Raw genomic sequence first — 17,393 nt, 5'->3', positions numbered from 1 at the left:
ATTGGACTTCAAGGGCAGTCTGTTCATTCATTCATTCATTCATTCATTCATTCATTCATTCATTCATTCATGTATTTGTTAAGAACTGTAAATATTCAGTAGCTGTAAATGAAAAAGTTTTGTAGTTTATTTGATTTGAACTTTTTATCATATGTATTTTATGATCACAAGTCATACTGAGAATGATCATATTTTAAACATCAGCAGCATCATGCTGGTTTAGCCATGACAAGGGCATGATCTAAGGCTAAGGCAAATGTTATAAACCAAAATAAAATCTCTCAGATTTCCAAAGCAGGAAAATCTTCCTTGACAGACCCAACGGGAAACTGAACAGGTGACAGGGGTCATTAGGTTATGAACTTTGGGCTAACAACCATATGCAACCAAATCTCTGAGCCAGAATAGTATGCAGAGACCATTCATTATAGAGTGCCACTGTTCCTCATAAATCAGGCTGACAGTTCACGCTCTTGGACAAGTCAAGGATGGGACCTTTTACTGCAAAACTGATGACTTATTGTGGGCCTTGTCATATGACCCTATGTTTTTATGAATTCATGCTGTGTTACAGACCAGGCTTTTACACTAATGCAAAAGACTCATATCATGCTTCTTTTTCTGAAAGTCACTAAAAGGTGACCTTCAACACCCCAACATACTGTACATATCATGTAGGAGGCCAGAAAGTAGGCAACTGTTTTGAGCATGCTCTACTGTCTAACAGCATTGTATTCCCACCACACACCAACGCTTTTAAAGCACTCATTTACTGTTCAAGAAACCGTGTGCATTATAGTATTATATTCTTGTAAAATAGTTTATTTATGTTGTTTGTTGGTGTTGAGGAAGAATACTAACTAACTAGAATATTGCTGGGCAATAATTGGACATATGTAAATATTTTTGCGCATGCTGTGATGGTTTCAGCTGTTTTTTATTTGCGTAATGCGAAAGTTCCATCTACATCTACAGACCTCAGGAGAAAATCTTGCCAGGAAGTGTTTTATTCACAATTACATCAACACATCTCCGCGAAGTGTTATTGTATGGAAATCTTTAACCCCCTATTGTCTAGCGTACGATATTTGATACATGCAGGGCTTTTTTTTTTTTTAGACTTCTGTCGTCATCACCCCCCCTCCCCAAAAATATAAATAAATAAATGCACAATTAATTTTGCAAGTAATTTTTTTAATGCTAGATGTACCAAATACAATAAAAATTAATTAACTTGAATGGACTCACTGGTTATATTAAAATATGGAATATTTTAATTTTTATGGAATATGGAAATGAAAATGTCACTAATTTCTTTTAAAAAAAAATTTAAAAAAAAAGATTACATTTTTAATAATTTTTTAATTTTAACAAATATATTTCTTAAATATTCAAATAAAGTATTTATTCAAGATGTTTATTTATTTTCTGTGACATTTACAGTGTTGTTTATCTGTCCCTCCTCCAACTCTTAACTGAAATCACTGGTGCATTGACATCAGCAGCAGTGACTGATGATTGTCAAAACCATGTTGTGTTTTGTAGCTTATAAAAATGCTGACCCTTTTTGCTTATGGAGATTCTTAATCAGTTATGATAAAAGACTGTCTTCTATGCCCTTTTGCAAAAATAAACAGAACTATCCCCATATGGTATCACACGGACTAAAATAACCCGCACAAGCTGAAGCTCAAGTGTCATGAATATGAACTAAATGAGTGTAAGTCACGTGTGACTGTGTGTGTGTGTGCGTGTCACATTGTGAGCAAGAATTAACTGTGGTCACTGATGATCATTCATAGAATCTTTACTCTTTATTCTAGTTCATCTGTATGAGAATAAAAAATATAATCAAGCAAGTAAACAGAAATATCTCAGCATCAGATATTGTGCAAATCAAACATTCAGTCAAAAGCCATAAACAACAAAAGCTGTAGACGATGAGGATATGGTTAACCATACTTATTCAGCAGTAGCAGCTGGAGTATTATCCATGCCAACTGTATACACTCTCATGCTTAATGGGAGAACTGCCAGCATGCCAGAGAAAGACTTCCAACCCTCTGAATTCTTCCTTCCTCCCAATTCGTGTACTTTCTATTATTTTCCCATGAAAAAGTATTACTGCCACCATCATTTTTCAGAAGTGACACCTGAATAATTATGGTTAGGAAACAGTGCACATCAAAAAGTTTCTCTTAATCACTGGTCTAGCAAAAAGAACGATAAATCAATCCTTGAAAGCATACTTTTTCTCTTCACTTATCTTTAACAACCCATCAAGTAATCAAAAATTGGCAAAGCATGCAATAACTCATAATCCATGTAAATCCTTTTACATTAAATTGCAGGCAAACAGTCAGATTGAAGCGTCACGCCAGGTCAGAGGTGATGTGACCGCTATAAATAATGAACTGAGTGGCTGATTTGAAACATTGCACTATGATCAGTTATTGATTTCTCTTGCTGAGACTGTCAGTACTGTTTCAACTCTCTGGTGAGCGCCGAGGTCACTCATCAAGCTTTGGATTTAAGATCAATGTAGCGTATTATGATAGCTTCATTGCACTGATCATGTAAATCATTTTAAGATCAACTCCAATTAGAAACGCTTATTATCAGTTAGAACAACTTATGCTATGAATATAAAGCATGTCTAAATAATGCAGTTATTACACAAAAAGCACTTATGATTGGTCCCTAAGTCCTAAGTTTAAAAAAAAAAAAAAAAAAAAAAAAAAAAAGCACTTAAACAGGAAAATAAATCTTTCCCATCATATGACAAAGACTAAAATATAGGATATAGGAAACAGAGGACTGCAGCTGCACTTAAGAAGCATCTAAAGCACTGTTTTTAAAAACACAGGCAGAAAAAAAGCTAAAAGTGTATGAATTTGGCCCCTGGAGATGACAAGCTGTAGCTGAAGCAGTTACAACCTCTCTGAACTCACGCTTTGCAAACCTGGCCAAAACACAGCCATTTCTAAAGCTTGTACATCTCAAACAAGTGCAAATTATTCACAGGCTGAAAGTATAAGAAGAAGCAGCAGAAAATTGAAAATTATAGTGATTATGCTGTCTCTCTGTAGCAAGCAGTAATGGCTGTTTGTCAAAGGCTGGCATAATGTGGCAACTCCAGTAACTATGCTACACATGCTTTATGTTTTAGTGTTACAGAGAAGATGCAATCTGTGTATCACATATATTTTGTAATGTCCCAGATTGAAAAAATATCCCTTTCCTCCCGTTCATTTTACACAAATGTCACCCTGAGAGTTGATAACACAAAATGTCCTTCAAACGGTTTAAGGTGTCTGCAACACCCTCCCAGCTTCTATATATTAGATTCTCATTCAAACCTTATATATACATAATAATCAAACAACTACTGAACTGACCTTTATGTGTACAATGCCGCACTAACAGGAGCGTAAAATCCTACATTTACGGACGTAAGCAAACGACACATTAACCAATCACGCTGTGAATATCAGACACAGTTTTAGAGGAGGCAGATTACTCACCTGCAGCTGCAAGGTGGACATTTTTTTCCCTTTACATGTTTTCAAGTATGACCCACATGAAATCCCCCTAATCCTGACATGTTTACCATTTTTGTGTGCCGTTTTTGGAGGAGAGACAGATGTGGCAGTACAGCATCCTCCTTTGTACATTATTGCAAATGCACCTACAACTGCAGTGTAACTTTTCATGTTGTGACGTCTTCACTCCGATAACGAGTGAGTTCATTTCCTGGCTACCAACGACAACACTGCAACTCGTCTTCAAACAGCCATATTACTGTTTGCTTCATGCCTGCGTTAACTAAAAAGCTGCACTCTCATAATTTATGTTTAGAGCAAAACGCACACTATGAGACACTGACGTCAGAGGACACACTACCATTTACAGTAAATTTCACTTTACAGCAGTGATAGCTAATTTGAAAGAGAACATACATGGAGATCTCCAACCAGAGAATCCTCTTGCAGACTCCATCATGCGGTTTACGTCATTTATTATGTACGTGGACTGGAGAGAGAAGGAGAGGGACAATCCTTTCTCTCGTGTTAGTGGAAATTAGCATCTTATAAAGCACATCACTAAACTATTTTGTTTTTTTCTTAACAGAAAATCTGAAGAAACTGTGGCCGAGTGAGAGAGTGCATTTGAACATTAAAATATACTGCACATTAATGACCTATTACAGAATAGTGTTTGCACGTGTTTTATCAGTCTCTGATGTTCTTCATCATCTGCGTGACAAACAGGTCTCTGATGATTCCTCCTCATGTGTGATCGGTAGATAGTATCAGTAGATAGTAATTTAACTCTGTGTCCCACTAAATCCACCACCCTGTTCAAGTGGAGAAAGGAAATTCATGGAAACTTGTAGGTTTCCAAGTGTGCAAGCAAAGTGTTAGTTCACTTATTGGTCTTTGACTTCAGCTGGGCGACCTTAGCTTGTCCCAGCTTCATCTGAATATCAACAGGCCTCTCAAAGAAGCTGACTATGGCCGGTTCATTGAGCAGAGATGCTAGGACCTGCTCGAAGGAAAACGACCACTCGGTCTCTGAGAGGTCTTGACTGTTGTGGGAGCTGGAAGTGTCAGAGCTCTCTGGGGTTGTGGAGGACTCTTCAGTTGAAGACTCCTCGCCAGCAGTGGTATTGGCAGGCTTTTTGGACTCGGGTGGGCTGCTCGGCTCCAGCAGCCTCCGCCCCACCTCTTCCATCCTCAGGAGGAGGCTGGTCACATGAGCCACGGCTCGGTACAGTGACTCCTCCTCGGGATCACCATGAAAAATGTTGTACAGGGTCTTGGAGAACTGGATGAACTGAGTCTGCGATGGAAATGTGGGGGAAAAAAAAAAGTTAAATGAGTCAATTTATTGTGAAAAAGATGAAGTCACACGGACACAACAAAGCATGGTTTGAATTACCTGATTAATTCTGGGCAGGTCTTTGATGGTTTCCTCTTTCTTTAATATTTCATTCTGCCATTGTTTCAGATAGGCCTGCAGGTCAACCTTCCCTCTTCCTGTCAGTTTAATTGACAAACTTAACTGTGTTACAAGAAATTATAATCCTTGCACAAATCCTTGTTGGAGCCATTAATCATTTGTTATAAATTTGGGTGTAATATTACCTCTTTCAGGGCTTTTCCTTATCACACCATCTTCTGGAAGATCAAAGGCTGAAACAGGGAAGCAGCATATAAACAAACTGTAGAGAAAAATGCTTCCACGCAAGTGTTAAGACAGAATTATTGCGATATTTAGTTAGAAAAGAGGAAATTAAATTGGAGTTTTGAGGAAGGACAAGAGGTAGCTAACCAGTGAGTCTACTCAAGTGAGAAGAATCTTCAGTCACTGGAATAAAGTGCTGGATTCTTTGTTCCTTTAAGTGTAAAGGACTACCTGTGAAGGCTAAAAGATATTGTCTGTAAGTGCACTGAAAGGAAAGAAAAGACAAAGGAGAAAGAATTCACAAGAGCAAAGCAGAGTTTAGGGCTAGATTTACTAAGCCAGTTTGTTTCAATGAAAACATTAATTACCAAGAGCAGCACAAAGGAGTCAACAACGCATGCAGATCTGATGAGGATCTACTACCAATCAAAATAATGGTCTAAAAGCAGTTTTTAATGCATATGGTTGTCTCTTATGAGAGAAAGAGAAGCAATTCAGATCTATGGAAGACAGCTGAGGGAGAATCAATGAGAATCTGATTTAAGGGTGAACTCTGGTACAAACTGATGGAGACCATTGAGTGATCATGAAGGTCGAAACAGCATTCTTTTTGTCAGCTCAGGTTTATAACCACATTAAGTTGAAATTTGTGTACAACAGCTGACCTAAGGCTGTAAACAAACAAAGCATTTACATTCAGATTCTGGATGAGCCATGTGTTAAAGTTATTATGCCACCTCCATAAAGACACAAATTTCTCTGAGGTTTTGAGCACTATTTTTGTATGCCATATGAGACTGGAGCAATTTATTAATTGCCACTTTAAGCTCTGCTCCGTTATAGCAAAACAGTAGAGCTGAGGTCCAGAAATATAGATCTAAACATGCTTTTTTCGGTGATGAATACATTTTATCCTTTGTATGATTTCCTTCTACATTGTTAGTAAATCTGGCCAATAAATAAAGAACGCAGATGTTAAATCCACACAGAGGTATCCGATTTTTAGATTTAAAAATAGCTGTGTATAGAATTGTTAATATTAAACATGCTACAGTATTATTCCATGCATCAAAAAAAAGAAACACTCGAATTTTTCCTTTTTTTGCTCCAACCTGAGCCACGTCTACATGTGTGTGCATGTTGGTTTAAATGCGTAGATTAAACAACTCCCATCACAAGCCAGAAATGTAATATTATTTTCCTGATAGCTTTGTGGTGCATAAGCCTAAATATTGCCACATAAGTTACACATTGCACTCCTCTCAGCAAAAAGACCAATACCAACCTCTGAATGCAAACTAATTAAGAATAAGTGGAGAAAACATTTCCACCGAATTTCCAACAATGAAAGTGTCCTGAAGTATAAAATGCTACAGAGCATAAAGAACAATGCAGACCTCCACAGGGCTCTAAGTTAAAAAGGTACAACAAGACATGCTGCGGTCACTACAGCCAATCACAACAGAGCTAACGTAACCGAGTGGTCACTGCTTTCCGCCTGAAACTGATAAATGACTAAAGCTGCTCCACAGCTCTTCTGGACTGAAAAACCTGCAGCGTCTCAGCTCTGAAGAGGATATGGTTCCAATCATTTCAATGTAGAGTTTGGCCCAGTTCCAGTCCCTCTTATTCATACAGAGGAAGCAAACAAAACAGCGATCAGTGCACAGGTGGCAAATTTGAAGTGCGTCTCCACCATCTTGTTTAGACTGTGGCACCAGGATGTGACCTGTCCTTGGTGCTGAAGCAATGTCCACTTTCCATGAGACACAAAATAAGCTTTGCTGTTTGATGTTCACAGGCCTGGCACATCACAAGCGGTGACTCAGTGCTCATCTGCTGCTAAGCTGTCAGTTGTAATTTGAGCAGCACAGTCTCTCTTTCTGAAGAAACTAGCCCACTGCTAAATGCCCTCACAGCTCCTTAGACCTGTTGTTGCCATGACAAACTCTTTCACCCAGCATACGCTATTCTTACCCCTGCCTTCAACAAGCATCACGCACATAAGAGTCACACATTCAAGGACACTTTCTTCCCCGAGGCAATGTGCTCACTCATCAAATGCTGGGTTATGGGCTGAATTATTGAAATGACAACCCGTGTGCATTTCAGCCCTGCAGACCTCAGACTGACGTAACTATGTGACCTTTTATTTCACTTTGGGCTGCTTCTGTCAGTCTGCTGCTGCAGCGTGCATCAACTATATAGATTCCAGTCTGAAAACATTTGCTGCATTTGAACCTAAAGCAGTTTGTCATCACCATAGACACTGTGTGAAAGAAAGAGGTCAGAGGTTAAAGACAGTGTTGTGTAGTTTATGAGAGGCAGATGAAAATCAGATAGCAAAATAAAGGGCACAGGGCCATGAGAGAGAAGTTAACGATCTAGTCTTAAACTGAGATTGGTTTTATTAGTTGTTCATTACTTACCTGGTGGCAGGTGGAGCTTGAAGAGAAATTTCAACTTATTTGTGAAAGATCCGGTGTATAAAGTATCTATGGGAGACGCAAAAGTTATAGTTTCAGCAGTGGGGACACTGAGGTTAAAAGTTTTACTAGAACAGAGCAGAGAACCAACAAATGTACCAAGGGCACAGCAGAATTCTTTAAAGTTAATGAGACCATCCTGGTTCTCATCTATCAGGCGGAAAACCCAGAGGGAGAGGGTGCTCTTGATGCTGCAGAAAGCCCAGGGCTCCAGCAGGGAGAAGAGCATGCTGAACTGTTGGAAACCCAGCTGGTACTGCTCCAGATAGGCCAGACTGGGGTCATGATGGAGCAGAGCTGGGCTGTTCATTGTCCAGTAGCAGCTGAGGAAATGCTGCCTCTGAAAGTAGATAAACAGAGAAGGAAGCATGACCTGTCCATCTTTCTTATTCTAACAAACAGTTAAGCATGGTGACAATAAAGATACAACATTGAAGTTCATGACTCACTTTGAATAAATTATAAAGCTCGTCCAGTTGTGAGGCACTGAATCTGACATCTTGGGACACCACACGGATCTGAAAACACATTTGACCTCGTTATTAAGGCCACAGTAATATTACAATTCAATCTATAAATTACTTTCACTCATATTTTTCACACATATTGAGAAGCCTGTTCTAACTCGGCAGATGTGTTCCTGGTGACCAGAGTAAATGCATAGGCAGGTCTGACATCATTTGTAAGAGCAATTCTCATATTTTGCTCTAAAGACCTTTTATAAGTTATCTGTTTCCCCTAAAATGACCACTGCCTGCTCCATTCTGTATGCTGGGCAAACATTGATGGCCATGTTTGTTTGGATTTTGTTGTAAGAACAAAACTGATATCAATGCATTCTCAAGCCTCCCATCCCTATTTTTACTTGTCACAACTAGGCACCCTAATCCAGGTCCTGCAAACAGGACTCTGAAGGGGTGAGGGGGAAATAAAATGCAAGGCAGCCAATAAGTTTTCACTCATCTAAAACTGCCACAAAAACCTGAATAGATATAAAATATATAACTTGTGTAATACTGTGTCCGAACAGGCCCCTGTACTAGTTACTCTAAGCTTACTTACCACGTTTTGCTTGGTTGTGTCCTCCAGTGTTTGAATCACATATAGTTTGTTTCTTTTCCGTGAACTCTCAACTTCCTCTGAACGAATATTTCCATATTTCTGCAAAGACCGTCACAACTTAGTTTTATTGAGAGAAAAAAAAAAAAACGGTGGGGAGGTTGTCTCTAATCGGTCACAGACTGAAAGAGCAAAGTTATACCTCATAGGCCTCTCGGATCAGCTCACTGATATCTACGCTGATGTGAGATGCTTTATCATTATTGCCTACTGAAGCTTGCTGCACTGTCGGGGGCAATGGGCTGTCTTTGTTTGTCACACTGTCAAAAAACCTGGAACAACACCAACAGACAAAGAGGGAGAGTATTATTTACAGTGTAATAATATTTAAAAGTCTCGGACATGCATAATTTTTGCATTCACAGACTTGTTGAGGATGGTGACAGCTTCTGCATCATCGTGGCAGCTGATCAGAGCCTCCATGTTGTAGTCCAGCACGGCCAGGCCAAGCTGCAGGATGGCTTTGATTCCATCATAAAAAAAACAATCCACCACGTTCACGGCGCTCTCTATGGGCAGCACACTGATGAAAAGCGTGAGAAACCAGGACAGAGACACGGAGGAGAAGAAGCTCAGGTCTGTCATGTGTTCCACCAGCTGGGGGAGGTTTTCTCTAATCAGATCTTCGAACACAGCCTGGTCAACCAAAGCACCTGACAAAATATTTTCATAGTGAGACTTTGCTCCTGGCATAATTAAAATGCCACGCTGCCAGGTATCCAGCAGAAGCCAATCTTTCCACTCTTACCAATAATTCGGCGGTTGAAGTAATCTGGCAGCATCCTCTCACAGACGGCTACCAGCAGCCAGAAAGCCTCCTCTTCTTTTGCATACAGCAGGAGAACCGAGGTGAGAATGTTCATAGCCTGAACAGGAGAGAAATAAACAGTATGGTTTAATAGGCTTCTCCCTCCTCCTAAGTACACAATGGTATAATATATCATCACAAGAGGCAAGGGAAGGACATATTTCAAAAGTTATTTTAAGTACCTGGCAGTATCCAATTTTAGGGTTCCTGTAGGCATAGGCAGTAAGGACTCTGCGAAGAGCTGAGATTCCTGTGTCGCTCTGAAAGGCCGGGTGCTCGGGGAGAGAGCGGTGCAGGTCTCTTTCAATCTCATCTGTAGCCAGAGTGCTTGTGCCCAGAGACTGTTCAACCAGCTCAGTGTAATAGCCGGGGTGAGTGGCCATGTCGTTTACAGCCCCTACAGAGTGTACAAAAAAAAAAAAAGCCCCCACTCGGTTTAAAGTAAAAAAAGCACTTCAGTAGATGAAACTTTGATCACACAAGGCTTCATTAACCACTGACTGATGCAGCTTGTCACTATACGGGACACGGCAACTTTGATGTACAACCTGAGAAAAGCATCCACAGCTCTCCCCTCAAGGCCTCAGGAACGCCGCGCACAATCAAGTCTCGCGTCTTCCTGGTAAAGAACATACTCGTACCACGTCCATACTCAGAGAAATGGATGTTCCAAGACTGCTCCTTCATCTTCTCCTTAAGCTGTTAACCCAGAAGTATCAGAAGAAAGTTTTTCAGTTTGAGACATGATTGTATACATGCACTTTCTATGTACCACTGACCAGTTGTTTTCTTACATTCTTTCAAAATAAGCATCTGGAGGCATTACAAGATGGCTACTGAGGGAAAGGCTGTGCTTCTAAAAGGCAGCACACACAACAGTGCTACTAACAAAACGTGCATTTTTTTTTAAATTCATGTATTCTTCATCTGATTTTATAACAACACCCAAGAACTAACCAGTCATCCACACTCACAGCAGACAGTTTCATGAGCCCATCTGAACCACAGAAACCCATCTGGATCTACATAAAGTTCCAGATCTGTCTGACATTATTTGTAATACCTGAGCAGACTTGACCCTGATCAAACTGTACATAACAGATGTGCTGTGTTTACACTGTAAATAAAGCAGCAAACCAGTAGTCATTATTATACTTTAAAAGGACAAAGAGCAGAAGTTGTATTCAATAATCCAAAGATTGCTAAACTCATTTCCTCATCAGGGGATTAACCATGCTGTGTCAATCAGGAAGACATAAATAACATAAAGTCTGTATGTATTTTACCACATACTTCAGCTAAGAGGATAGATTACAGGAGTCACAGGTTAGATGCCTATGAACGTTACAGTTTCATTTTGACTTTGTAGATTAATTGAGCTTGTTAATAACATGTGCAAATTGGACACTGATGGAGTCTTGGTTATAGATTTCCAATAAATGGTAAATGGCCTGCATTTGTATAGCGCTTTACTCAGTCCCTAAGGACCCCAAAGCGCTTTACACTACATTCAGTCATTCACCCATTCACACACAGGCAATGGCAAGCTACGTTGTAGCCATAGCTGCCCTGGGGCGCACTGACAGAGGCGAGGCTGCCGGACACTGGCGCCACCGGGCCCTCTGACCACCACCAGTAGGCAAACATGGGGTACCTTGCCCAAGATACTAACCACAACTGCCAGGAGGCAGCCTGGGATCGAACCACCGACCTTCTGATTCGTGGCTGCCTGCTCTGCCACCTGAGCTACAGCCACCCCACCAATAATAAGTGCATCCTGTTTAGTTCTGGGTAGAACAGCTTTTTACTTTTTTGGGTATGGGCACAAATCCAAGCACATATGAAGATGTCTGCTGCACACTAGAACATGCAGATATATGCATGTGATCTGGTGATTTTACACAAAAGGCCAGTAAAAACAAATCAATTTTCATTCGAGCAGATGAACTCTGTTGTTTACCATTTTGGGATCAAGGTTTTCAACATCCTGGGGGTGGAAAACAGTCATGAGAGCCTCGGTGCTCACGGCCTTGCTGCTGTCTTTCTGCCCCACCATTAAAGTTACGTCCTCTGGATTGTCCTCAAAGTGGTTTATGAGAGACTGACATTCTCCCCGTATGGCCTTCATGACAAAGACGTTAATCATTTTCAATGTCAGACAGCTCTGCAAACTACAGGATGACGTTTAAAGAGAAGCAAAATGGCACAAATGAAACAATCACAGCACATTACCTCTGATGAAGCAGAGTGCTGTGGGCTGGCACTAATCCCACACCTACTACGGATTGTATTGGCAAGCCGCTGATAGTCCCGCACCTCAGAGAAACGCAGCGCCCTCTTGCCGCGCACACACACCGTTAAAGCTCTGCTGCTGGAGTCTGGTTTCTCAACGTTAACAACCTAGAAGACAGAAATAAGGAGACAGACGGTCACATATGAGGTTTTCTGTTGTTCATCAGGTTGTTGTTTTTTTTGTTTTTTTAAAGACAAAACACTTTTTGTTTGACTTTACCTCTCGCATTGGAATAATGACATGGCATTGACTTCCATCCTGACTGGCAAAACACAGGTAGTTCTCCGACAGACAAATCTTGCCAAGCGTGTTAAAATGGCTGAAGGGAACCCACAAGAAGCTCTCGTGCACCTCTAACAGGTTTTCCTCTTTGGGAAGCCTGAAAAATGTCCTGAATTGCTCACTCTTTGCATTAGCTTCTAGCCCTCTGTGGAAACAGAAGAGCACAAACATCAGCCTCCAGCCTCTATTCACATCAGTCATCCATTTACATGTATTTCAAAATGATCCACACTGCTTAAATATTATTATAAAATAACAGGACGTGACTCCCTCGTCGACTGGGATCAAATGAAAACAATGGGAAAAGTAAACAAACATTGGAACTGTCTTTAAAGAACTGGCACTGGCAAGCTCAGGCGTGACTTGGTTGGCAATCCTGGCAGGTCACACCAAACATAAACCCAATCTGACTCAAGTCATACTTTGTTTTCTCGGGTTCTTTAACTTTGCATCTGGCACTAACAGGATCGTGTGAAGCTGCACTGCACAGCGTACAAAATATTACCTCTTTGTAATCTGCAGCGGGTCAGACAGCGCTGGCTCTCTCTGGAAGGACTCTTTATCAAAAAGACGCTTGATGGAGTAGTCAGCCAACTGTTCCATGATAACGAACGTTTCGTTCAGGTGCAGCAGCATGGAGAAGTAGTGATCCTCTCCATGAGCCAAAACATGGATGCTCTCAGTCAGAATGACATTAGAGGTTTTCTCCAGCCTCCAAAGCTCATCCCAGGAGATGACTAGTTTAACTGCACAGCATTAAAAAAATATGAAGTAGTTAAATTAATTGCTGGAAACAAAGAAAAAAATAAATACAATTATTCTTAAAACCTAAAAAGCTGTCATTACCTGGAACAAAAGAACTACTAAAAGATTCTGAGGCCATAAAAACCCACTATGACAGCAATTAGCAGCTGTCACACCCTTTATTACCACCAATCAACTTTCTAAAGACAGGCAGCAGCACGTGCTATGAATGGCAGAGAAATTGCTTACCCTCAGCTCCCAGAAGGTATGAATAGAAGCACAGGAAGTTTGTGCTGAGGTAGAGCCAGCCCTGGCAGGGTACTTTTCCTTTCCAGTAGCTGCATGAGTAATATGTGACCAGCTTTTCCTCTGGTGGCAGCTCAAACCACTTCTCAAACCTCAAGTGGGCTTCTCGAAACTTCTCGGGATCATCCTCCTGCACTAAGCATGTCTTCCCCTCTTCTGCAATAAGACCCTAAAATGTGACGTACACAGGGTTACTGCAGACTGTTTATATATATTATGGATATAATAATAAAGCAAGTAATCAACATTTCTGGGGATTAAAAAAAAAAAAAGGTCTTCCTAAAGTCTCACTCTAATCTTGCCCTGTACAAAGCTGGTGACGTCTTCGCTGGAGTCAAAAACAGAGAGCGTCCTCATAATGTTCTGCTGCAGCCAATCCCAGTGCTGAATAATCTCCTCTTTGGTGACACCTGACCAAATGTTAAGAGGAAAAAACATAATACTAAGGTCAGCTTAATCGAAGAAATGTTGCAACAACTAGAGAACAGACAGCAATATTGACATGAAAATGCAGAGGGGCGTACCGCATGCTATTGACCAGTACACTTGTGAGTCTGGCGTGTGGTGCAGAATGCGGTAAGGGGCCACTTTGGAAGTGGAGTCCAACACAGTATCCAGGGTTCCTACAAGGAGGCCTGTAGCATAAAGTACAATGATGTATAAAAAAAAAAAGATAAATATCAGATTTACACATGAATCCTTATAGAAGCCTTCAATAATTTCTTGCCCTTCAAAAATGACATAAACAGAACTGTGTGCTGAATCATTTGCCTTTAGTTAGTCTGTGCAGGACTATCCAGTCATTGTTCATAGCTACATCTCAGACTGTGTTGAACGCATACTGACAGCGGAAATGCATGATCCCCCAGGTCCTCGTCAGGCCTAAAATTAGCTAAATCTGTTACCTCTACAACTTCTTTCTGACGTGCCCTCCATGAATAATTGACAAGGTCGAAGTGAAACCACTATCCTATGCATCGCGTCAGCATTAGACAGGCCACCCTGCTGAACACCCCCAAATATGCTCTAACGATGAGCTGCCAAGTAGTAAAGCATTCAGCAGATCAAACAAACACACTTTGCAGCGCAGAGCATGGTGATACTTCAGGTGTAAAGTGCCGTTTGCTTTGGAGAAGGGGGGGGACCATACTATTTAACCTCTATTATCATTAACCCTGACAGTTAGGACATCAGTACATTTCTAGCCACTGACAACATTATTAACAATCTAGTAGATGGTAATAGATAATCTACAAAAGCTGGATGTATTAGAAGTATTCCTCTGAGTTCCAAGTTAGTAAAGAAGGTCTTGTGGGTTAAACTGGAAACTTACTTGGGAGGAATTTAAGGACTTGATAAACTTGATGTTGTATAGTTTGCAGGAAAAAGAAATTATTTATACACACTGTGTATATATAACGCTACATTGTGACTACTCGAGTGAGCATCAGGGTCTCTCCACAAAGTGGCTGATGCATTTACTATCTGGGGAGCTGACACAGCAGTGACATTACAATTGCCCAGGTTTAATTTCTAGCCTGTGTGAGAAACAGGTGCACTTGTTCACAAACTGACCCAGCTCACCAGCAGAGTGGAAATGCCCTTTTTAAACCAGGAAAATCAACAAGCAGAATACTTCTGCTTTTATGAGTTGCTAAATTGTTGGGTGACACAACAATCCCTTAAAAAAGTGAATACAGCCTGTAATACAGGCCCCAAGGAAATGAAATCAGCGGTGTAGTGTACAGACCCCCTCGTCCACTCAGCTATAAGAAACATGAAACAAACCAAACGGGCCAATGAACTGACACGTACTACGTAAACCAGCTGTTCAGTACCTAAACTGACTCACGTAATTTGGACCCATAGCTCAAACCTGTTGCAAAGACGCTTTTCCTTCCCCCCCCCCTCTCGGTTGAGGAGTAGGCTGTGTAACAGCACCCGCCCTAACAGTGGCAGACATCTAGTTAGCTAGGGAAATTCTCCGCGAGTTAGCCAGCTATTAACTTGCGTGTTTCCTTGTGGTTTGTGAAGCCGCAGCAGCTGTCCCGAAAATACGATATGACAACAAAACCGCGAACATTACCTGTCAAACCGCCACCACCTTCTCCGTACCCTCGTCTCCTCTGCAGCACGAAATACTCGTTATCCTTCTCGGTGACCCACAATTTAAAAGCATTTTTCAGCAGAATCTCTTCGGGTTTGAGCCACATGGTTCTAATGTCGCCAAGTTATCTGTCAAACCGACCTGACATTTCACGGTTATCTCTAACGCGCCCCGACAGCAAACCCATGGACATTTGTTTGCGTCCGAATCCCTCCCTTCCCACGTCGACAAGAAATGCTGCCAAAAGTGCAAGGCATTGTGGGATTGTAGTTTCTGAGGAGAATGAGTGGCTGTAGGCGGGTGATACTGCAACAGCGCAAATATACTACAGAACTGTGTTGTAAAAGTTTCCAGACATCTACAACGTCTTTGCTGATCTTTTTTATTTTTTGCCTCACAAACTGGATATTAAATATAGTAAAACAAGTATACCCTGTAAACCCTGTAAGGTGTTGGCACTATACATCTACTGCATTCTCCCCATTCTTCCAAATGTAAAATTTTAAAGAGAAAAATGTCAATCAAATTACAAATATTTCATTAATGAAATGCTAACGCATTCCCTCCACTTTCTCATAAAACAGTATGAGTCATAACACTGATTAAAAGAGATTTGCAGTGTAAAAAGATAAAAGGTGGCATGGGGGTGGGATCAACAGGAAGTCAGAATATCTGATCAAAATAAATACAAAATCTAAAACTGTTGTACAAAAAACTGCACTCTACCACATAGGAGTTTAAACATCATTTTGTATTGAATAACAGTTTTACCATTTAATGAAACACTATGTAGACTCTTTTCCTTAAGAAAGTCATAATCCTAATTTGTGCCAATTATTTAGGCAAAGGTTTTTAGCAACAAATATACTTAAAGTACCTCAATTAAAACCTTAAAGTGCTATCATTATGCAGAATGCTTCCACTCAGACTCACGATTATATTATGTAATTACAATTGTTGATTTATTAAAGTGTACTGTTTCCCTTTAATTTGTTATTTCACTTTAATGTTGCAGGATTGTCTGTGATTTGAATTATATGCTGCAGAGTAGCTTTATATGCAGTGAAAAAGCATCATATGCAACAGTTATTGGTAACTTTTTTTAATACGTGAAAAACAACAAGTAACTCACGTTTTAACATAAATAGGATGGCGCCAAAGTATATGCATACAACACTGAAGTAGAAGCAGAAAGTAGCATAACGTAAAAACAAATGAATATAGTAAATCTGTACTTGAGTAGTACATTGTACTATGTTAAATTCCAGCTGTGTTCCTATCCATAGATAGAACCTCTGGGCATGCCCTAATAAATATGCTAACAGTAGACTAAGCTTTCATTGTTCTTCCATTAACTTATTGGAGTATTTTTCTGCAATTACAAACTCTGTGTAAACAATCATGGTATCAAAATAAAGCTAACACTTATGACATTTCATCAGAGGTGTAAATATTACAGCGGTTTTTACTGTGTGAAAGTTACTGAGGCTGGAGAACAGAAAAAGTAAGTAGATCTTTTCCCTCGCCTAATTTATTTATTAATTTTTGTGGAACATGTAGAAGAACCTTACACAGCCACAACAGCCTGGGTACTCCTCCTCATGCTGGTCACCAGCTTGGTCAGTCAGTGCAACTCAGCCAGTGTGTGACCGAGTTTGCGTTGGTCACTGTGTTGAGTGGAGTTGATATCAGCCATCAATATGTGTGTCCTTGTTTTGTTTGTTACATTTTTGGAAAAAACAAACTGCAGGTACAGAGTGTTTCACCAACAGCATGTCATTGATATCTATGATAGACTACGTATTCCAAGACCAAACCAAGCCTGAGGAATACTTTAAACTTTATGCACAATATTCATGGAGTAGTGTGAACGTAAACAAACAGCCAACAGGCGGTATCTACTACGTGAAAAATGGCGCCATCTTGTGGTCTCTTTCTGTCACTATAATTCATTCAAGGCTTTGTGGAAAATGCTTCACCTGTAAAAGTTTCAAAGTCACCGGTTAAAATCATTTTCAAGGACATTTTAAAAGTTTTAAACCAATCAGCTAAAGTTTGACA

General features: G+C 40.3%; 1 protein-coding gene across 2 annotated transcripts; it reads right to left on the bottom strand.

The window, feature by feature from the left end:
- Window positions 1-2,783: 2,783 nt before the first annotated feature.
- On the bottom strand, window positions 2,784-15,589 carry tbc1d8b (TBC1 domain family member 8B). Of its 2 annotated transcripts, XM_026181862.1 has the most exons (21): window positions 15,312-15,589; window positions 13,750-13,860; window positions 13,517-13,635; window positions 13,169-13,394; window positions 12,681-12,921; window positions 12,113-12,320; window positions 11,833-12,000; window positions 11,561-11,722; window positions 10,149-10,299; window positions 9,783-9,997; window positions 9,541-9,658; window positions 9,160-9,445; window positions 8,935-9,064; window positions 8,736-8,834; window positions 8,123-8,191; window positions 7,773-8,013; window positions 7,617-7,682; window positions 5,335-5,427; window positions 5,148-5,195; window positions 4,942-5,039; window positions 2,784-4,842 (listed from the first exon to the last, which is right to left on the bottom strand). In XM_026181862.1, exons 1-21 carry the CDS (start codon window positions 15,436-15,438, stop codon window positions 4,426-4,428), a joined length of 3,393 nt encoding a protein of 1,130 aa, XP_026037647.1. In that variant the 5' UTR covers window positions 15,439-15,589; the 3' UTR covers window positions 2,784-4,425. The 2 variants fall into 2 exon arrangements, with proteins under 2 accessions (XP_026037647.1, XP_026037648.1); XM_026181863.1 differs by lacking the exon at window positions 5,335-5,427 and having other exon boundaries at window positions 15,312-15,588.
- Between the last annotated feature and the right edge of the window lie 1,804 nt (window positions 15,590-17,393).

Source organism: Astatotilapia calliptera, chromosome 10 (genome assembly GCF_900246225.1).
Source record: "Astatotilapia calliptera chromosome 10, fAstCal1.2, whole genome shotgun sequence".
NCBI lineage: Eukaryota > Metazoa > Chordata > Actinopteri > Cichliformes > Cichlidae > Astatotilapia > Astatotilapia calliptera.
This window is presented reverse-complemented; position numbering and strand designations above follow the sequence as displayed.